This window comes from Orycteropus afer, unplaced genomic scaffold, assembly GCF_000298275.1.
Source record: "Orycteropus afer afer isolate SDZICR_OR568_19922 unplaced genomic scaffold, OryAfe1.0 scaffold00002, whole genome shotgun sequence".
Lineage (NCBI taxonomy): Eukaryota > Metazoa > Chordata > Mammalia > Tubulidentata > Orycteropodidae > Orycteropus > Orycteropus afer.
The window spans coordinates 32,624,488-32,646,757 of NW_006921589.1; the positions used below are offsets into that span (position 1 = coordinate 32,624,488).

At 36.8% G+C, this 22,270-nt stretch overlaps 1 protein-coding gene across 1 annotated transcript; it reads right to left on the reverse strand.

Moving 5' to 3' along the window:
* Nucleotides 1-541: 541 nt before the first annotated feature.
* Nucleotides 542-16,909, reverse strand: STRADB (STE20 related adaptor beta; the record flags this gene model as incomplete). Its single annotated transcript, XM_007935146.2, has 10 exons — nt 542-685; nt 1,874-1,916; nt 2,869-3,113; nt 3,703-3,807; nt 4,119-4,290; nt 5,515-5,638; nt 7,668-7,776; nt 9,194-9,315; nt 12,216-12,315; nt 16,817-16,909. Coding segments are annotated over 10 exons (1,257 nt in total), but the record flags the coding sequence as incomplete, so codon positions are not given.
* Between the last annotated feature and the right edge of the window lie 5,361 nt (nt 16,910-22,270).

Below are 22,270 nucleotides of genomic sequence, written 5' to 3' on the forward strand. Positions count from 1 at the left end.
AATCATTTAATATGAGTGCGGCTCAGTTTGATGTTACCATAGTATTAATAGCAGAAATGGAAAAGTACAAACATTTTCTCTTCTACCAAACGGGAACAGGATTTGGTGGGAAGATAGTCTAGCCTATTGGTCTAACAATAGCCAATCAAAAAGGCTAGAGAATCTAGAAGAAAAAGATGTACTTGGAAGCACTGTCCTCTGAGGGCTCATTCCCCTGAAGGCAGAAAAATGTAACTGGCTCAAAAGTTACATTGAAAAATCAAGAGAGGAGTTAATCACAGCTTGGGAAAAAATAATTCAAAAACAGAAGAAATTAGATTAATAATTCTGAAATTTCCCTGGAGTTTTGCTAGCACTCTGAGATAACCAAAGAGGCTATAAGGTCGTGCTCCTTTGGACAGAAGTGCTTTAAAATGTTATATTCTCCAGTGCGCCAACTGTATTTTCAAGTATAATTCTGGTATTTGTACCTAGCAATACAGAAGAAAAAGCAGCAAGGAGAAAGTGTCAAGTATATAGGACATAAAATGATTTGGCAGTCCTAGAATTCCCAGTTTGAGTCGTCTTCTTCAGGAAAAGTACATTCTGGTTCAGTCCCAGGTAACACTGGAGGCACTGTTATTGATGGCTTGTTATAAGCAGGAGGCAACAGTGAAAGTATTGAACCCTGGCTTTGTTCTTTCATCTGTTAAAGAAACTCAGAATAAGGTTATCAGTATATAAATTCAGTACATTGTTCTTCATTTTTAATAATAAACAATGTTTAAAGGAAATAATGTTAAAATTATTTACAATTATTTTTGGGTAGTTTTCCTAAAATGCCTTTGATTCTGGTCATTTGAAAACTGGAAGAGGTAAGAGTCAAAGCAAGTTTTGTCAGAATTATTTAGTCCTTTCATCAAATGTCTCTAAAATTAATCAAAATATAGTGAGGCCATAGTAACATATGATGATACTCCAGTTTGATTTTACTCATTTTGTTTTGCAGAATGGAAATATTTTAGAAAGCCTATAATTAACCTGGCAGCATAGTGCCTAAGGCACTTGACTTCTAACCAGAAGGCTGGCAGTTCAAACCCACCAGCCACTCCTTGGAAGGAAGGTTGGGCAATCTACTTCTGTAGTGATACTGCCTCAGAAACCCAGGGAGGGGTCGCTATGTGTTGGATCCGACTTGATGGCAAATAACAACATAATTAACCTATCAAAAAGATTTTTATTTTTTAAGAAAGTTACTACACCCATTCCTCACTTATCGACACAGTTAGTCTCCAAAGTTATTACGCAAAAATTGGTGTTATATAAAAATGAAGGATGATCATATGAGATCACGAAATGAAGGATGACTACATCATTACCCACTGCCATTGAGTCAATTCTGACTCTTAGTGACCCTCATTGGGTTTCCGAGGCTGTAAATCTTTATAGAAAGAAGTAGATTGCCTCATCTTCCTCCTGTGGAGCAGCTGGTGGGTTTTAACAGTCTGGTTAGCAGCCAAATACCTTACCCACTATCCCACCAGAGCTCCTTCTACATCATTACGTAATTACCCGATTTCATCTCCCAAACCACTGAGAATCATGGCGCAGCCAAGTTGTTACATAACCTTTAACCATCACAGTCAGGGTTATTCTTGCCTCACACCTCAGTGGTTGTTACTGCCAGATATACATTGTTAATGTGCAAAATAGTTCAGATAGAGTTTTTACTTTTGTTGTAAATGCAAAATGTTGGATAACAGGATAGTTGATAATTGAGGAGCAGATTTATCAAGAATCTTGGTAATCAGAGGGTCTCATTAAGCCAATACAACTAAGTGATTTATTTATAGTATTTAAAACCAAGTAATTAACAGAAGACAGATTAGCTCACCTGTTTAAAGAATACATGGGACAATAAACTGCTTGCTGATGGCCTGAAAATTAAAAAAATAAATTTTATATATATATATATATATACACACACACACACACACACACACATACACACACACACACACATATATGGGGGGGTGGAGAGAGAGATTAGAACTACATATTAGAATGTAGATTTTAAGTGTAAAACTATACTGGAACATAAAATTTAGAGTTAAAAGCCCAATACTAAAACATTATATGTTAGGAAGCCTAATTTGCAGCTTCAACTTTGACTAATGGGAAGAATTAATTGTGAAGGTATCCTTCAATTATTAATCCATACTCAAACATTTATTGGGCTGTTACTATTTATAAGGAACTATGTTAGACCCTAATAGGTTAAAAGAAGATAAATGAGACACACTTTGTTTTCAGTAATGTTGTTGTTGTTGTTGTTTGCCGTCGAGTCGGCCCCGACTCATAGCGACCCCTCCTTGGGTTTCCGAGGCAGTATCACTACGGAAGTAGGATTGCCCAACCTTCCTTCCGAGGAGTGCTGGTGGGTTTGAACCGCCAGCCTTCTGGTGAGCAGTCAAGTGCCTTAGGCACTATGCTACCAGAGCTCCTGTTTTCAGTAATACTAACACTTATATACAGTTACCTATAGTTACCTATATTAATAATTTATATTACTAGAGTAGAAGCCATTTACATTTTTATACTACTTGGAAGTTTCCAAGATGTTTTAGTATAATGCAGTAAATGATGTCTAGAAAGATGAGTGAGTTTACAAAATGACTTGGCTAGCAAATGGGACAACTGTGCCTGTGTCCAAGTATTCTTCCTATCTCTTCATTATTTCTACTTGTTTTTAGCTTTTATATTTTCTAGATTAGACTACCATTTTTGATCAAAGATTGACAAAAGGCTTGAATTAGTCTGGAAGGGCAATATCACAGAGTTTCAAACAATATAAAACACATGCTCTGTGTAACTTAAAGGTGAAATTACCTTTTCTCAGGATCTTGTTGCAAACAGAGTTGTACCAAGTTCAGGAAGGCAGGAGAGAAAGTTTTGGAGGATGGCGTCTGCAGTCTGTCACTGTTGACTGTGCGAGTGCCACTGGACACAAGTACACTTTCTCCAATCCCAGAGTCTATACCTGATCGGGAATTTTTCATTCTGGACTCTGATTGAGGGAAAATACTGATATCCAATGGACTAAAAGGAGGACCTTTCAGTTTCTGTAACAGCATCTAAAAGAGAGAAAAATTCCCTTTTATGCTTTTTACACAAAATATTAAAATTAACAGCAAATATCCTAAGAATCTACAACACAAATTATCTGGAGTAGAAGGGAAGTAATGAAAGAGAAAGTAGTGGAGGGATTTTAGTAGCCATTAGGGATAGACTTGTGCCCTCCAACAAGATATGCTGAAGTGGTAAACCACAGCACCTGTGAATGTGACCTTGTTTGGACACAGGGTCTCTGATGATGCTATTGGTTAACATGATGCCATACTGGAGTAGAGTGGCTCCTAGTCCAATCTCAGGGCTGCTCTTCTAGAAGAGGAGAATGGACACAGAAAGACAGGCACACTGGAGGGAAAAATGCCATATGATCTGGAGCTATAAGCCAAGGAATGGTTGGAGCTACCAGAAGCTAGAGGAGAGGCATGTAAGATTCTCCCCTCAAAGCCTCAGAAGGAATCAACATGGCCAACACCATGATCTCAGGCTCCCAAGCTACAGAACTGTGAGATAATCAATTTCTATTTTGAGAAGCCATCCAGCTTGTAGTATTTTGTTACAGCAACCCTAGGAAACAAACACAGTAGCATTTACCTGAGTCCTGTGCATGTCCTGGAAAGGTACCTGCCCACTGGCTAATTCACATGCTGTAATCCCAACACTGTAAATATCTGACTTCACATTATATCCATGTAAATCCTGTAGAGAAACACAATTAATTTGAACTCCTTTAGTGTAAATAACTAAATACAAACTTTTAAACACATTACTTTTTGATAAATGAGGGTGAACAACAATGGAAAAAAGAAACCCATAAGAAACAAATCAAGATATACCTAATATATGCTGTATATTTCAAAAGTCCTATCATGATACTTTTGACAAGTCAGAGAAAAATGTCTCACAGTAGGTCATTCACCAATCTAAATATAAGGGCACAATTGTCCTTTAGTCAAACTGAGAAGACACTTGAGACGCACAGACAACCCAATGTAACGGCCACATCTGACCTGTCTCAGTAGTTCTGGACTCAGCCACGGCTGCACTGATGTGCTGAACTGTGGGAAATCATACACAGCCCTATGCCTCTGTCCGTGCTTAACCAAACTATGTAGATGGGACAGGCCAGAGAGGGTCACTAGGCCATCACCAGAAATGAGGATATGGCTGGCTTTAAAACTCCTAGAACAAAAAGAAACAATCCTAAATACTAGGAAATCGGCCAACGGCGAAAGAATAAAAATCTAGTCAGAACAAATCCATGTACTCTCTTGGAAATTAAATGTTCTCTATAAAATAGAACTGCTATGTATGGGAAATACCCAGGGAATTAAGAAATTCTTTTAGCTATTTAATACAGCATTAGAATGAGGGAAAATATAGTTGAATGCTTTATGTTTAGAATTGATCATATTTTTTTCAAACAAGGATCAGAATAAATGATTAACTATACTAATTTAGGATGTTGTTACAAAATATCTAAGGAGAAGTCTAAAAAAATTACTTAACTAATATTTGAAGCAAAAGGTCATAAATTAAAGTCAAATGCAATACTGTCCAATAAAAGACAGACTCTCTGTATAACATCATTTGTAAAGATGTCTTATATAAAAATTTCCTTTGTCAAATAAATTATAAAAGAGCTTCGTTTATTTCATCTAAAACACTGAATTTGGAATTTAGGATCTAACAGTGCAGTGGCCAATAGTCTGGGAAAGTATAATAGAACCTCAATTAAAGAAAACACAGTCTGTTAGAAATTCTCAGTTAACCAGAATGCTATTAAAAAACAACAAATAGTAAGACAAAATGCTTTAAGGAGGCAAGCTGAAACAAACAATAAGAAAAGAAGCTTATATGAAAGTAACTTAAGCAAAACAAAGTTTCAGTATATCTTAGAACAGTACTGTTTTTAACATTCAGCCAATTTATTTCTGCATTTACAATTTGGTAATAAGAGAACTGATATTTAGTATAACAATTCTGAAGTGCTACAAAATATTTAAGAAATCAAAGAAAGGCTTAATTACAATTTGTACATACAAATATGATATAAACCTAAAGAGCAGACAAAGAAGCTCTTTATTTGCTTTAAAAAAAAAAATAGCTAAGTAGGATCCCATTCCCTACAGTTTACATGAGCCCAACAGGTCATTACTTCCCTCACCAGATTGAGGGTTGTTCCATGAGGGCAGGCAATCCACCCCAGCACCTAGCACAGACCTTGGCACAGAGGACGGCAAATGAACATAAATGTGAGCAACCCGCATCTACTGACCTCTTCCTCCCTCAATCTTCATTTCTGAGTCTGCTATCCTTCTTATCAATTGTGCCTTCCTAAAAATTCCCTAAAAGATTTCTTCTATTAAAATCCTTTCATTTTGTAAAATACAAATAAATAAATACCTGTGAATATAGCCATTTTGGTGGAGATAGTTCAACCCCCTCATTGCTCCAAAGAGAATGTTTCTTATTAAAGTTTCACTCATTCCGTCAGGAAAGTAAGTTCTCAAGAGGTGACTTGCTGAACCTGAAAGAAAGTCCTCAAATCTTTAGGTGAACAATGAAAGTAATTCTGCTTCCAGCTATTTTTTTAAAAAAACTTTTTATTGTGATTTGCGTGAAATGTGACAGAGCAGATTAGTTTTCCATTGAACCATTCATGCACAATTTGTTTCGTGACACTGATTGCAATACTCACAATGTAACAGCACTCTTGTGACTTCCTCTATTTCCCATTTCCATTTGTCCTTCTTTCCTACTTCTTCCTGCCTACTAAGCTTTCTCCCTAGGCAAATCCTGCCCTACAGATCTTGGTAGTGGATTTTCCTAAGGAATGTGTACCTTCCTGGTATTATTGTCCACGTTATAGGCCAATCTATTGTTTGGCTTAAAGACAAGCCACAGAGGTGAGTTCAGTTCCAGCACTTAAGGGTGTCTAAGGCCCATAGTTTTGGGGGCTCCACCACTTTTTATCAGACTAATTTTGGTCTTTTTTATGATTCTGAATTTTGTTCCTCATTTCTCTCCCACTCTATCTGGGACCTTCTATTGTGATCCCTTTCAGAGCAGTTGGTTGTGGCAGCTGGGCATCATCTAGTTCTGTTCTCAGGCACGTGGAGGCTGACATTCCATTAGTCCTTTGGACAAACTGTTTCCTTGCGTTTTTTATTTTCTTCACTCTTCTTTGCTTCAGATGGGAAGAGACCACAAGTTGTACCTTAGATGCCCACTCACAATCTTTTAAGACCCCCGTCAGTACTCACCAAAGGAAGATATAGAACATTGTCTTTGTGGACTATGTTATGCCAATTGAGCTTGATGTCCTCTGAGACTATGGTCCTGAGCTCTTATGCCCAGGAACTCATTCTCTTCAAGGTGTTTGGTTATGGCTAAGGTTAAGTCTAATTACTTTCCTATGCAAAGGTAATTTTCCTTCAAGAATATTTAAAAAGACTTTTTTTCATAACTTTGCCCCCTTGTATGCTCTATTATATTCAACGATATATTTGCAGCACATATAAAAACATGTAGAAATATCCTGTCAAATCTGTATGTATTTGTAAATGTAATCCTATTTACTTCCCCACAACTGGTTCATCTTGCATTTCTAAGTGTCCACTTGTAGATTATTGTTATTGCTATTATTGCAGATTTGTGTATGTCACAGTATTTTTGCTGCCTTTTAACTCTTGTACTCCTTCCAGTGTCTTCCTTTGCCTTGATCATTTTGTGCCGACTTCTCCCTTATTGTAAATTGTCTTTCCCTTCACCCAAGTTAGTACCATAGGCACATGGATCCATCTGACCTTTTGAAGTCTAATTACTTTCCTATGCAAAGGTAATTTTCCTTCAAGAATATTTAAAATGACTTTTTCTATTGATGCTCTAGAGATTAGTAAAGAGACTTACAAATTTTTCAATATGACTTTAAAAAGTACATAGTTTATATGTATGTGTATGTGTGTGTGTTTAATTCAGAGTCAATTTACAAAATTTGTTTTAAAAATCAAAGCTCTACAATCCACTTATTTATTCATCCAACACATTTACTGAACACTGCTTTGTGCTAGGTATTATGTGAGCCCCTGAAGACACCAAAGTGAAAACCACATACATCATCTCTGCCCTAAAGAAGCTCAAGTCCAAGAGGGAGACAGGCACAGATGTTTATGATGCAGTGAAATGAGTTTACACTTAGGGAAACAGAGACAGGAATGGTGTACATAGGAGGAAAAAACTACTACTGCCCGAAAAATAACTGTAGCTCTCCACTGAGAGAGGAAGGAAACCAAAGGGAGTAAAGATAGCTTGTGCAAAGGCACAGAATGCTTAGAGGAGGAGCGGTGGTTTCACAGATTGTCATACACATTCTACTTTTTTGTGATGCTAAAATTCAACATGATTCAGAAACAGAAATATGCCATGAAATCGGTAATTGGCCATTATATGTATAAATCAAGAGTAATAAATCATAAATTTAAGATCTCGCCCATCCTTATAATTATAGCATCCAGGCTAAAACAATGAGCTATTTTATCGAAAACCAGTTTTCTTACCATAGGCCATAAATGGAGAAATAACCCAAAGCCAGCTGCCAACGGTGAAAACTGTCCAATAAGTTGTAATATTGGGGTGCCGGAGGAAGTGGGATAGAATCACTGATTTCTAGGATAGACAAAGAACAGATGAGGCATTTAAAAACAACTCCTTTTCTCCTTTAGGATGAAAATAAATTGAAGCCAAATAGAATCAAAGCTCAGTCCCCCATCCTGTCTGTCACCTTGGTTGGAGGCAGATGGGCTGACATGATAACTCGTTCCTTGGGAGCTGAGTTGAATTGAAGCCCAGTCCTCCATCCTGTCCATTATTATTCCCACCTTGGTTAAGACAGAGGGGCAGGTATGATAACTCATGAATCAGGGCTTGGTCCCCCATTCTGTCTATTGCCTTGGTTGGGGGCAGATGGGCGGGCATGATAGCTCGGTTCCTTGGGAGCTAAGCTGAATAGTGGCAGCTAATACTCAATCGGAGCTAATTAGTACTAAGCATTGTTCTTAGTGCTTTCATTTCTTTAAACCTCACAACCACTACATGAAGTGTGTTTATTTCCATGTTACAGAGGTGAAAAATTAGAAATAAAATTGTCTGAGGGCATAGAGTTAATAAGTGGAAGAGAGCTGTGAAGTTAGTTTGATTCTAAAGGCCATATTCTTAAATAACTATACTATGTTCTTATTATAGACAAATCTAAAAATACATAAAAACGTAAAGATAAAAGTCATCTGTAACAGAGATGGATGCTGTTTTACAGAGAATCACTATTAACATTTTTATATAGTTTCTTCTGATCTTTCTTTTTCTATGCATATATCTACTTACGCACATGTAAGTTATTTACAAAGTTGGACAGTGTTGAAATGATATCCTTTTCCCTTTCTGTATTAAAAAAGATGAGTGACACTGAAAATTGCATAATATTCTTGAAATGCAATTATGGTAAAATTTATCAACTCAGTAGTTAATTTTGCTTAATGGAACAAAAAAGAAAACATTTGCTTTTATTTTTCTATTTTCCCTAAATGACCATATGTGATGGGACTGACCAGGGATGTTGTGAATATCCAAGGTGGCATTCTGAATATGCTATTCATTTGAAGGAATTAATAAAACCAAATTCACTGCCGTAGAGTCAATTCTGACTCATAGAGACCCCCACTGGGTTTCCAAGGCCATAAATCTTTCCAGAAGCAGATTGCCCCACCTTCCTTCTGCAGAGAGGCTATTAAGTTTGAACTGTTGACCTTCTAGTTAGCAGCCAAATGCCTTATCCACTACACTATCTGAGCACCTTCTCCTTATTAATAGTAGTTATTAACAGGCACTTAAATTTGAATATATTTGTCCTTTCATGTAATAGATTTGGCTTCCAAGTATTTCTTCCAATTCTGTAAATGCATGTTAATTAGGAAGACAAAATGACCTTTTGCTAATGGAAAGAACTATTATGAATTTTGGGAAAAAAATTTTAAAGATGTAGTCTCGTCAAATAATATTACATTAAATTTTTATTTGGTATCGTTACCTGTAAAGCTTTCAGGCGTTCTTCAGTGCAGTTTTCCAGATTTGTAATTTTTATAGTCACCAGTGTTCCTGTAGGAGTATGTCTTGCAAGGTGGACAGAAGTCAAATTGTCAAATCCTCTTCCTGTAATCAGACATAAAACTTATGCTAGCAAGCATGAAAGAAAATATTGATAATTTAGATTTGATCAAAATTTAAAACTTCTGCTCTTTAAAAGATACTATTAAAAAAATGAAAATGCAAACTATTGATTGAGATAAAGCATTCATAATACTTCTACCTAACAAAAAATTTCTACATAATATAAAGAACTTCTAACTCTATAATAAGATGACACATAATCCAGTTTAAAAATAGAAGACTGAATCTACAATCTACAAAAGAAGATAAATAGCCACTTAGGACATGAAAAGATGCTCAACACAGAAAAATACAACTGAAAACAATGAGATACCACTACATCCCTGTTTTAATGACTAAAACTGGGATTTGATACACAAAGTATGACATATTCAAACAATGGAATACTATTCAGCAATCTCCTACCTCATGCCCAGTTCCTGGCAACCACTGATCTGATTTTTGTCCCTTGAGCTTTGCCTGTTTCATACAATCATAAAGAACACAGCCTTTTGTGTCTGGCCTCTTTCACTGAGCTTAATGCTTCTGAGACTTATTCAAGTTGCTGTAGTATCAGTAGTTCCTTCTTATTGCTGAGTAGTGCTTCATTGCATGGATATAAAAACCGAAAAACCAAACTCACTGCTGTTGAGTTGGATCCGACTCATAGCTACCCCTCCTTGGGTTTCCAAGGCAGTATCACTACAGAAGTAGATTGCCCAATCTTCCTTCCATGCCCAATCAACTTATTTATCCACTCACAAGTTGATGGACACTTGGATTTTTTCCAGTTTTGGGTGACTATAAACAAAGCTGCCATAAATATTCTTGTACCAATCTTTATGGAAACATGTATTTTCATACCTCTTGGCAAAATCTAACACTTGGGATTACTTGGTCATATAGTATATGTATATTTAACCTTATAAGAAGTTGCCAAACTATTCTGAAAGTGGCTAAGCCATTTTGTTTTCCCACAGGCAATGGATGAGAGCGCAGTTACTTGACATATTCACCAGCATTTTTTAAATTAAAAACACCTGCTCTAGAGTGTTACCAATCAATAACTCAAAATAAACTCACTGCCATAGAGTTGGATCCGACTCATAGTGACCCCTCCTTGGGTTGCGGAGGCGGTATCACTACGGAAGTAGATCACCCAATCTTCCTTCCAAGGAGTGGCTGGCGGATTTGAACCTCCAGCATTCTGGTTAGCAGTCAAGTGCCTTAGGCACTAATTGCTGCTCCCTCTGCACAGTCACCAAGTCTGTCACTTTTATCTTTAAAATGAAATTAATCTTAAATTCATTCCATCTTCTCCAGTGTCACCATCACTGCCTTAAGCAGTAGGGGCAGAAAATCTGAATGTCTAAATATACCACATGAAGTCCTTCACAACCTGCCTTCCCAGATTTGTCTCCTTCTCACTGCCTACACTCTTCTTGTTCCCACTTCTAGGCACAGGAACCCTATGTTATTCCTTCACTAAGCACCCTTCCTCAGTCATTTACTGAAGTAAACGTTTTTATTTTTGTGAAAAAAACAAAACCTCGTTTTTTTTTAGAGCTTAGAACTTCCTTTCTAAGTTTGAGGACTTTACTACTACACAGTATTTTAGGAAAGGCCAGATCCTTGTTATTTCTGACCCTGACATGTGACTTAAGCTTAGCCACAAGGAGAATGAAGTGAGTGACACAAAGAAGCCAGGGCAAAGGTCCTTGTATGACACAATCCACACTCAGCCAGTAACCCAAAGGTTGCCTGTTCAAAACTACCCAGCAGTACTGTGCAAGATCCATGCCTGCTGAGCAGCTTCCATAGAGATTATAGCCAACCCTACTCCAAAGCCTACAGTCTCTCCAAATGAGCACATCAAAAAACAAACGTCTCAGAAGCAGGGGCAGTCAGAACTCACTGAGTGAGGTCCAATGTCTGGTAGTCAGAATACTCTACTAGGTAGTAACCTTACATAGGCTGCTCCTATACTATGGCCTTGGTTGTGGCTCTTGCCATTCTGCTTCTTTCGGTTTATTCTATTTCTCTAGCCAATTACTGTGAGTTAGAAATACTGTTCAAAAATTCATCTTCTGCTTAAGTTAGCAGGACTGGTATCTGTTGTTTATACTCTGACTAGAATATCTGGCAAACTTTTCCTCATTCTTTAGTATCCAGCCTCTTTTTGTCATCTTTCCTGGCTCCCAGAGGTTATTTAGTTGGATGATCCATTTTCTCTGTTCCCATACTTAGCACATACCTCTACCATAGTACTCACTAGTACATAACAGAGCTATCTCATGTATTCATCTTCCCAGAGGAGCTGTGAACTCCACAAGTGTTTTACATGCCTTTATATCATTAGCATCTAGCTAGTATCTGGTGTGTAGAGTTTAATAGATGTTTCTGAGTATTCAGAGCAAATGTTTCTTCTACATAAAGTTATAATCAACCCGTCCTGCTCCAAACTGACAAAGGTTTCTACTACCAGTAAGATTTTAGGTAAGTTTTTAAGTAAAAAAAAAAAAAGTAATTTGGTTAAAGAACTATGACTTGAAAAGATTCACTATTTGATTTTAATTCATACCCAGTATAAATTCTATCAATAAAATTAAAGTTTCTCACAACAAAAACACAAATAATGAATATGTGGATTATTTAGTATCTTCCTCCTCTAAAATACTTCTGTGGAAAAGTGAAAATTCTAGAAAATTCTAGACAGTCAGATTGAGAAAAGTATGGGCTACTATTTTAGGACAGACACAAAATTAATGGGTCCATTTCTGAACCAATTAACATTTAATTTTATGCAGCAGGTGACAAGAAAGAAATTCCTGCTTGTAAAATGATCTTTTTGTCACCAATTTCTAACAATGAAGGGTCAATTATGTGAAATCCAGGATTATTACCTATTTCCACTTGAAGTTCATAGTGAGCAACATTAGTGGAACTGATCACTTCACTGGCCCCAGTGGACGGAGACAACCAGGAAAGGGTTGGGTTATCAACCTATTTTTTAAAAGATGAAGACAAAATAGGTATAAACAAACTTTTTGGTTCCCCAGTTTTGTCCCCTAAACTATAATCAAACTCATTGCTATCAAGTCAGTTCTGACTCACAGGGAGCCAACAGAGCAGAGTAGAACTGCCCCATAGGGTTTCCAAGGCTGTAACTCTTTACAGAAACAGATGGCCACATCTTTCTCCCACTCAGTGGCTGGTGGCTTCAAAGTGCCAACCTTATGGTTGCCGGCTGAGCGCTTTAACCACTGTACCACCAATGCTCCTCATTTTGTCCCCCACCCTATCCTGACCCACAATACTATATTTTCAAACACACAAATGCTCATTAGGAAGGCATTAAAAGATAGCTTCCAAGACTATTTTAAGGTCTAAAAGGAGTTTACTAATTGTTAATGATTGATGTTAGAAAGCTATCAGCCTGTACAAGGGGAAAGGATAGTAAAGGCAGATTTATAGATAGCAAGGAAGACCGTCTAGTGCAATTTCCAGTAAGCATTTTTAGGAGGAGCTACAAATGGCTGTTAATTCTTCAGGGTATCTAAGAAATACATGAAGGGAAGTGCGCTTCAGGGATTTGTGAGGCATACTCTATGCTGTGCTCTTGCTTCAAGTGGTGACCAGCTAGATCCATGACAATACAAAGTACCTGGTCTACTTGTGGAGGTGGTAAAAACAATTCCCACAATGCAGCATATTTAAATTGCTAAAGAAATTTTCCTCAAGATGAAATAAATCAGATGAGAGGTCAGAAAGAAAAAAGATTCTAAAAAGAAAAAAGATTCTAAAAAGAAAAAAGATTCTAAAAAGGTTAAAGTGCAAGAAAACACTGTCAAGAAAACAGTGGCCATGAATTAAGATGCACACTGGAAAAAGAAGAGGCCTACATCGCTGGTAATATGATAGCCATGAGGAACCCACAAGGGACACCAGTGCCCCAAAGGATACTTAGGAGATTTTACAGGCACTAACAGGTGGCAGGAATCTTGTTACTGCCTCCTAGGTGAGGAGAAGATGGGGGAGAAATGACATTACTATGTGCTAGGAATTGTGCTAACTGGTTTTCACATCCCTAATCCTTTTTAATCAGGAGAAAGAGATAGGGTTTGAAATAGTGAAGAAGAGATTACATGTTCCCTAAACTTTTAAGAGAACAGAAAAAAATACAGTTATGAGCTCATGATAAAGGTTCTAAAAGAGAATAGTGTTCAAGAGTGATGAAAGATTACACAATTGAAAATAATACCAATGAAAAAAGAAAAATCTAAATAAATCAACTTAGTTTCCTTTGTTTCCGTTTGTTCTCTATTTTTTTCTTTTTTATTGCCTTCAACTTAGTTTCTTTAGAGCAGGCAGTCTTCAGATTTAAAGAACACTTAGATAAAAAGAACACTGCCCACACACTGTCCATGGAGAGGGAAGTTAACCTTCCAAGCTTTTAAGTTTTGTAGTTGGGTTGAAAATAACACCTCCTAGATGGAGAAACATCCACCAGGCTTCCCCAGATATGCCTTTAAACTTTTAATTGTCTTCCTTTGTTTTGATGTCATGATCAAGTAAGTGGTCATTTGATGCCCACAAAGGTCTTCCTATAGCAAAAGAACCATGACATGAATTTCAAGTACTTTGATCCTGGCATTAGTTCTCCATTAGCAATTAAATGGCTTCTAATTAGGATTTGGTTTCCTATGGAACTTTACTATAAAGAAAGAATGGATTGATGATGTACTCTAAGGACACTGTATCCTGTCACACTGTGAATTCATGTATCAGTCTAACGAGCTTGGTTAATACGGATCTCATGTTGAAATATGGTTCACTTTGAGTTTGCAGACAAAACACAGATTCGGATCCTCAGAATCTGAGGAACAGACGCTGAATCATGCTTCCACACCCAAAGCAGTAAATGGTACTGCATGAAGTGTTTTCGGAGAGATCCTGCCAGACTTTAACTTGTGGTGAAACATATCCTTCTGTACAGGCACACCTTGTTTTATTGTGTTTCGCTTTATTGTACTTCACAGAGACTATGTTTCTCACAAATTAAAGCCTGTGGTAACCCTGCATCAAGCAAGTCTATCAGCACCACTTTTCTAACAGCATGTGCTTACTTTGTGTTTCTGTGTCACATTTTGGTAATTCTCACAATATTTCAAACTTTTTCGTAATGCAATTACACACTTAATAAATTACAGTATAGTGTAAACATAACTTTTATATGCACTGTGAAACCAAAAAATTCATGTGACTCACTTTATTGCTATATTTACTTTATTGCAGTGGCCTGGAACTGAACTCACAATATCTCTGAGGCATGCCTGTACTATTATTGGCATGACAGCCTTTTCCCTATTTGAATTTCTAAACTCTCAGAAATATTGTTGAGAATATTCCGCATGGGTTGCTAGGTGGCCTTTAAAAAATTACTACAATGACAAAATTGCTTTATTTAAAGGCAGCAGCTTAACTCAAGCATTATTGTCTTTCATTCTGTAAACGTTAATTATAGAAAATGGGCTTTTTCTGCAGATTAAAGGAGTTTCCAAAGTCATTTGGAACCCGTTAACCCGTTGCCATCAAGTCTGACTCATAGCAACCCTATATGGTGGAACTGCCCCATGTTTTCAAGGCTTTTCTGTAAGTCTGTATGAGAGCAGACTGCCACTTCTTTCTCATGCAGAGTGGGTTGTAGGTTCAAACCACTGACCTTTGGGTTAGCAGCTGGGTGCTTTAACCACTGTGTCACCAGGGCTCTCTCCAAAACCATAGGAGAAACAAATCATTTGGAAAGCCAGGACTATTCTCCAAATATGATACTTTAATATAAAATTTAACCTTGTCTATAAGATCCAAGCCAGTGGAGACCTGAAAGTTGTCCAAATAAAAGACAACAAATGGTGTTTGTAGGTGTGGCTCAGAAGAGCCGAGAAAGGTTACTCTAATCACCAGGAGCCAATCTCCAGCCTGGTATCAACTTACATTACACAATGTCTCCAATTTATTTCACCAAAAGAGACTTCAGACAGATTATGATTCTACTTCCCTCGTTTAAGATTCCAGTCTAACTCCAGTGAGAGATGGGGAGATTTAGCTCCTTAAAATATAAAATGGCTCTCACCTGGAGGTCTGAAGGATTCAAATAGCACCTATAGACACTTCTCAAGTTCTAGGTCTCTCTTTTGGAAACAGCAGAGATGACAATAGATATGTCTTTGAATGCTACCTGAGCCTGAAGGGTAGTATTTGAATTAAAATGAAAATTGGATATACATCCTACCAGACAAAAGAACAGAAAACTTGAAGATTCCAGAATATTAGTAAATGCAAACGAAAATGACAAATATGAAGACAACTGAAGACAGGACCAGGATAAGTTATAAATAAGATTAATTAGGATTATTTCATTTTATAGCAAATAAAGCATTTTCAAGGCATGCTCCATTCTATAGTATAAAATAAGGATTAAGGGATGAGGAGTGATACACCAGAGAAATATTGATTCAGAAGCATGTTCCTTTAAATGATTACTATATATAAGAGACTGGCTAAGGGAAATAAAAAATAAGGAAGGATGCCTACTTTCATGATGATTTCTAAGATAAGTGGCAGCAATGGAATAAAGCAATATTCATTTTAATGGAATAAATGATACAAAAGGAAATGCTTCATAGATGTGATATGTGAGCCAACTCTTAATGGGTAAAGAGGAATTTAAGAGACAGAAAGGGAGAAAAGTATTCCAAGTAAGAGAGAATATTATGTGCCGAGACTCAGTGGCAAGAAATGAAACTCAAAAATTAGATTCCACACCATTCGATGGCAACTAACAACAATAATATACCATGCCAAGAAGTTCAGACTTTCTCCTACAGGCTTTAGAAAACCATGGAAGTTTTGAAGCTGGAAAGTGAGTAAGCACACCTGTATTGTTAAGCAGTGTTGAAAATGGACGTGATGGTAGAAGGCTGTATGTATGTTTAGAAGATTAGAGGCAAGAAGTCTACCTGCAATAGTCCAGGTGAAAGATGATGAGACTTGAGTAGTAACAGGGTCATGTGAAGGAAGAAATGGACTCAAGGGCATTTTAGAGACAGACTTGTAAGTCTTAACTAGTGTATAACTAGATGTGGGAGTAGAAGCAAAGGGAGGATATCTCCCAAATTTGTAGATGCAGATAAAATTTGAGAATCATCAGTCTTGCTTGCTCCCAGCATCCTTGCATGGCCTGAAGGAAACCTGAGGAAGCTATAGGACAAACTGAAATCTGAACAACTAAAGAAAGCCACAGGAATAGATGAAAGCTATTCTTTATGGGAAGTTAGTTTAGGCCAAAGAGAAGAGGCCAATTACAGACCCTTAAGAGAATAGGAGGAGGAAAGAAGAAACAGTAAATCACATGATAGACAAAAAGAGACACAGAAGAGCCAGGAATGAATGGCTCTACAGAAGGCAAAGGAGGAGCGTTAATTTTACTGAATCACTTTCTTACCAAGTATTGATGGATACTGGTTTCAGACAGTTTTTCAGGTCTCAGTGATTCAACTTGCGTTCGTGAAGTACAGAAACAATCCTGGAAATTCAGAAATGCATTAAGTAAGGGAAAAATAAGTCACAGGGTGAGTAGGGGTAGTTTGTGGATACAAAAAGGTCTGGTTCCTGGGGTGAGGAACAGAGAGAAAGGGCAGCATGCAGGTACCTGGAAATACTATGCTGTACCATGTAGTAGAGGTGTTCCACATGCAGCAGAATGGAGAAGGAGATGGGTATGCAGAAGAGAAACTTCACATCTGTTATAATTTTACTTAGTGCTATCTCTGATTAATCCTCTCATCATTCTTGAGGTTTTCTTCTGAACATAGCTAAATATTATTCTACTGTACTCAAATTGTTTTTATTTTGATCCTATTTTTTTCACAATGTTATCCACAATTTGTATGATCCACAAAATTGAATGTCTTTGCACAGTCAGTAAAAGGGAAACATCCTTCTGCTTTCAGCCAAGATTCATTTGATATGAGCAATAATATCCTTCATTCCATGTTCTCTTCTGAATCTGGCTTGAATTTCTGGTAGTTTCCTGTCAATATACTACTGTAACCATTTTTTAATTATCTTTAGCAAAATTTTACTTGCATGTGATATTAATGATATTGTTTATACTCTGTTGGATTACCTTTCTTTGGAATGAACATAAATATGTATCTCTTCCTTGTTGGCTGGCTAAGTAGGTATCTTCCAAATTTCTTGGCACAGACAAGTCACTGCTCCCAGTACTGTATCTGTTTGTTGAAATATCTCAATGGGTATGCTGTCAATTCCTGGAGCCTTGTTTCTCACAAATGCCTTCAGTGCAGTGTGGACTTCTTCCTTCAATACCATTGGTTCTTGATCATATGCTACCTCCTGAAATGGTTGAATACAAACCAATTCTTTTTTGGTACAGTGACTCTGTGTATTCATTTTCTTTTGATGCTTCCTGCATTGTCCAATATTTTGTCCATAAAATCCTTCAATATTGCAACTTGAGGCTTGAATTTTTTCTTCAGGTCTTTCAGCTTGAGAAACGCTCAGCATGTTCTTCCCTTTTGGTTTTCTAACTCCAGGTCCTTGAGGATTTCATTATAATACTTTACTTTGTTTTCTTACAATTTTTGTCTACATTAAACTTCATAGTGAATGTATTTGGAACCAATTTTGTTTCTAAAAGTGATAAACATTTCTAACTCCAACTCAAAGCAATTTAAAAGAAAGAGACATATTTCTATGATCACAACTTTAAATTTCCTACATTTTGACCCATGGTCCTATTATACCATATTGCCAATAAAGAAACATAACACCTATATATGATTTATTACACCTTCAATGAATAGGGCAAAGCTTACTTTATATTATTTAGGAAGGAAAAGTTTGTCAAAAGAAAAGTGTAAATAAATTCTAAGAAAGAATTTTTATAATAAATTATTTCCAACTATCTCACAAACAATCCTTTTTATACAAACATTAAGGTACTGGTATCAATGAATCTCTTAAGGTGAGTCCATCAATGTCTACTTGACAACCCTTCATAATGGTCAGCTACTTAGAAGAAATCAAATTTCTTTTATTTTAAAACATGCCAAAATTTCTCACTAATCAAACTTCTCTCACTTTCCCTGTTAGCCTATATCACTGGAATTTAAGCTGAACTCTTATAACTTGTATACTTTATCTATCTATCACAATAATTTGGTATATATTTCCATTGTTTTATATAAATCTCACCCTGAAGAAAAGAAGCTAATATCAAGATAGCTGTAGAATAGACTCCTTTGCAAAGTTTCTATTAAGTTTTTTAGGGTGAATAATAGTCACAATAAACTGCTTGTGAAATATCAAAAAATACTTATTACTATTTTCTGTACTGAAGATAACTACCAATTATGTCACTTATATATTGGTGTTTATAAATATTTTGCAACACTTACCCAGATTTTTAACTTAATCTAAAGTGGACACCATGGATCTAATATAAACAGCAATCAAATTGGCATTTATACATATTATTCATTGACTCAAATGTTTTTTGTTGGCTGTTAAGTCAAGGGCCTTATTTTTAATACTATTTTGTTTGCCCTTAGTCAGAGGAAGATTTGTATATGGATTTTTGAAAGATTTAAATAGGCTTTGCAGAAGGCATGTCTAGGTATAGCATATATGTAAGAAAAAAAGGGATAAAGGAAGAGAGTAATATGTATATCAGAGAAGTAGAGGAGAAGCTCTTTTTGAAAGACAAAAACCTTAATGAGAAATTGCTTCTCATGACTTGAAGTCTTGGAGGTCATGACAACTCAGAGCACAGAATATCAATCAGAAAACACCTTTTGAATGGTTCTGACTAATATCTAACTACTCTAATGACACAAAATTAAATCCATGTTAACAAAAAACTTACCCAAAGAGACATTGAATCACTTTAGTTCACAGAAAGGGATGAAAATCCACCTATTCCAAAGTAGAAAATCTTTGTTCTTTCTTCCTCTCAAGATGTATAAATATCCCACTAAAAAAAAAAAAAGCGAAATCATCCCTAAATTGACATAAAAGTTACTTGAAGAACTATTTGCCATAAACAACACCCTGTTGCTGTCTGACACATGATGATCCCATGTGTGTCAGAGTAAAACTGTGCTTCTTAGGGTTTCAATGGCTGGTTTCTTCTAAGCCGATCACCAGGCCTTCCTTCTGAGGTGCCTCTGGGTGAACTCAAGCTGCCACTCTTCAGGTTAGCAGCTGAGTGTGTCACTATCTGCCCATCTTATATTTAGGCAGCTATTCAAGGTTGGGCAATCCTACTTCCGTAGTGATACTGCCTCGGAAACCCAAGGAGGGGTCGCTATGAGTCGGGGCCGACTCGACGGCACATAACAACAACAACAACATTCCTTGACACAAGGACTGACACAATGCCTGAAATACGTCTTCTAAAAGCATTTCTGTCTACTAAACATTATTTGGGAGCTCTATATTTAAAATCTTAGGCATAGTGCCTAAGGCACTTGACTGCTAACCAAAAGGTTGGCAGTTCAAACCCACCAGCCACTCCTGGGAAGGAAGATTGGGCAATCTACTTCTGTAGAGATACTGCCTTGGAAACCCAAGGAGGGATCGCTATGAGTCAGAGACAACTTCACGGCACAGAACAACAACAACAACAACAACACAAACATTATTATCTGACATCATAACAGAAAAGCAGAGTGAAGCTGAAGGGACGTTTTGAATGTTTCCAAGGTCTCAACGTGCTTACATCTCTCCTTCCCCGTGTTGTTTCTACTGCTTTTTCAAAGAATCCTAGGCAAAAGTAATATAGGAAAGCAATGTTGAACACACTTTTGACATACATGGTGTTAGTTATAGACCTCAAGAATTTACAATGGTTCCACTTATAAATAAATTTTGAGAACTTCCAAAGCTTCCTGATCTGATTAATTACCTGTTACATCATTTGGAATCTCTGGCCAAGAAATTTAGAAACATGTCATATAATGTTAGAAAAAAGATAAACTTTTTTTTTTTCTTTCAGTTTTCATGTGAAAAAATATTCTCTGTAGGCTGAATGTCTGTCACCTTATGATTAAAACTCCCTGTTCTATTCTTGGAACTTGTTAACAGATATGAAAACACCTCCTGTCCACCTTTTCACTAAAAGTATTAACCTCAGAAGGTTTAAAATCCTATTTTCTTCTGATTCTTCTATATTGCTTCAGACACCAAAAGCACCACCAAAGATTTCTATTATTTTTCCTGGTAGAAAGAGTGGCAACGTTCTGAAACTTGATAGTATTGGATATTCTCTCTTACCTAAGTATCACTTCCTTCATCTAAATTGTGCTTCATTATTTCATTTTAATATGACTCTCCAAATCTGATCACGGTATCTGCAAATATCTGAGTAAAATGAAAAAGAAAAAAAAAAGATTTTATAATACATAGATTTTAAATATAGAGCAATATCCAATTTTATTTCTGAGGAAAGACATGCATTTCTTGAGGATGTTAACTGCAAATCAAAGGTAGTGAATGGGAGAAAGAGGTACCTGAAAGGCTGAGTATTCTGTCATCTGCTATTCATTTCCATCAATTTTGCTGGGATCTGCAGTTCTACAAAAAGGTGCAAAGCAATACTTGCCCTGTCCATGTGCCAAGGTAGTTGAGATCTAATGAGATACCCTTCAAAATATGCCTAATGACCAAACATTGTACCTATGCAAGAGCTTGAAAGGATGTCCTGAAAGGTACACTCAGATATTATGAGCGGCAGTACAAAATGGTTAAAACTCATTCAGAAATCAAGTTGAGGATGTTTCAACAACCATAAAAATGTTCATTATCTTTTGACCCAGTAAAATTCTAGTCATCTATGCACACATATAAAGTCAGACATTTTAATCTATCTTTATTCCACATGTGTTTCCTGAGTAGTAGCAGGGACTGCACACTGTGCTGGGCACTGGGAGCCCCCACTGATGATTAAGGCAGATTGAGGCCCTGCCCTCTTGTAGTTTACCTTCCCACCAATAGACAGGTTAGGGATGTTGCTATTAATGGAATTTTCTGGTTATCATAGTTTTGTATCCGCTTTTTCTCACTTGGTAAGTTCTTTCTTAAACAAAGAAAAAAAAATTTAATTACATTATCTATTTTTCAGAAAAACGCAGAAGAAACTGATACAACCTGTGAGGCTTGTTTGTATTAAAGAGTTGTTCCACTGGGATGGTTTAATCTCAGAGGATTTTGCATTAGATATGCCAGAGGATTAAGGGATAATTTCACAAGACATTTTGAGGTCAAGGCAGCAGCTGCTTCTAGTAAGACACTGCTGCAGGGGGCTTGCTGTGTCATTTTTCTCTTACATGCTCTTATACTATGTATTAATATAAATCTTTTTTTAAAAAAATAATAATACTTGAGACCTTTATTTCTATGTTTCATGAGTACATCAGTGTGGTCCCTTGTCTTTGTATCTATAAAAGTTTGTGACAGCCAAACCCATTGCCACGGAGTCGACTCCAATTCATAGGGACCCTATAAGACACAGGAGAACTGCACAGACGATTGCCACATCTTTCTCCCACAAAGTGCCCACCCTTCGGTTAACAGCTGAATGCCAATGCTTCATTAATTATGACAAAAAATAAAAACTCACTGTCCTGGAATCGGATGGGACTCAGAGCGACCCCTCCTTGGGTTTCCCAAGCAGTATCATTACAGAAGTAGATTGCCCAACCTTCCTTCCTTCTGAGGAGTGGCTGCTGGGTTTGAACCTCCAGCCTTCTGGTTAGCAGTCACGTGCCTTGGGCACTACTCAACCAGAGCTCCCTTAATTATGACAAGGCAATTTAATTTGTTCCATAACAGAAAGGTTTGTCCGAAGGTTTTAATTTAATAGGTTAACACTCTC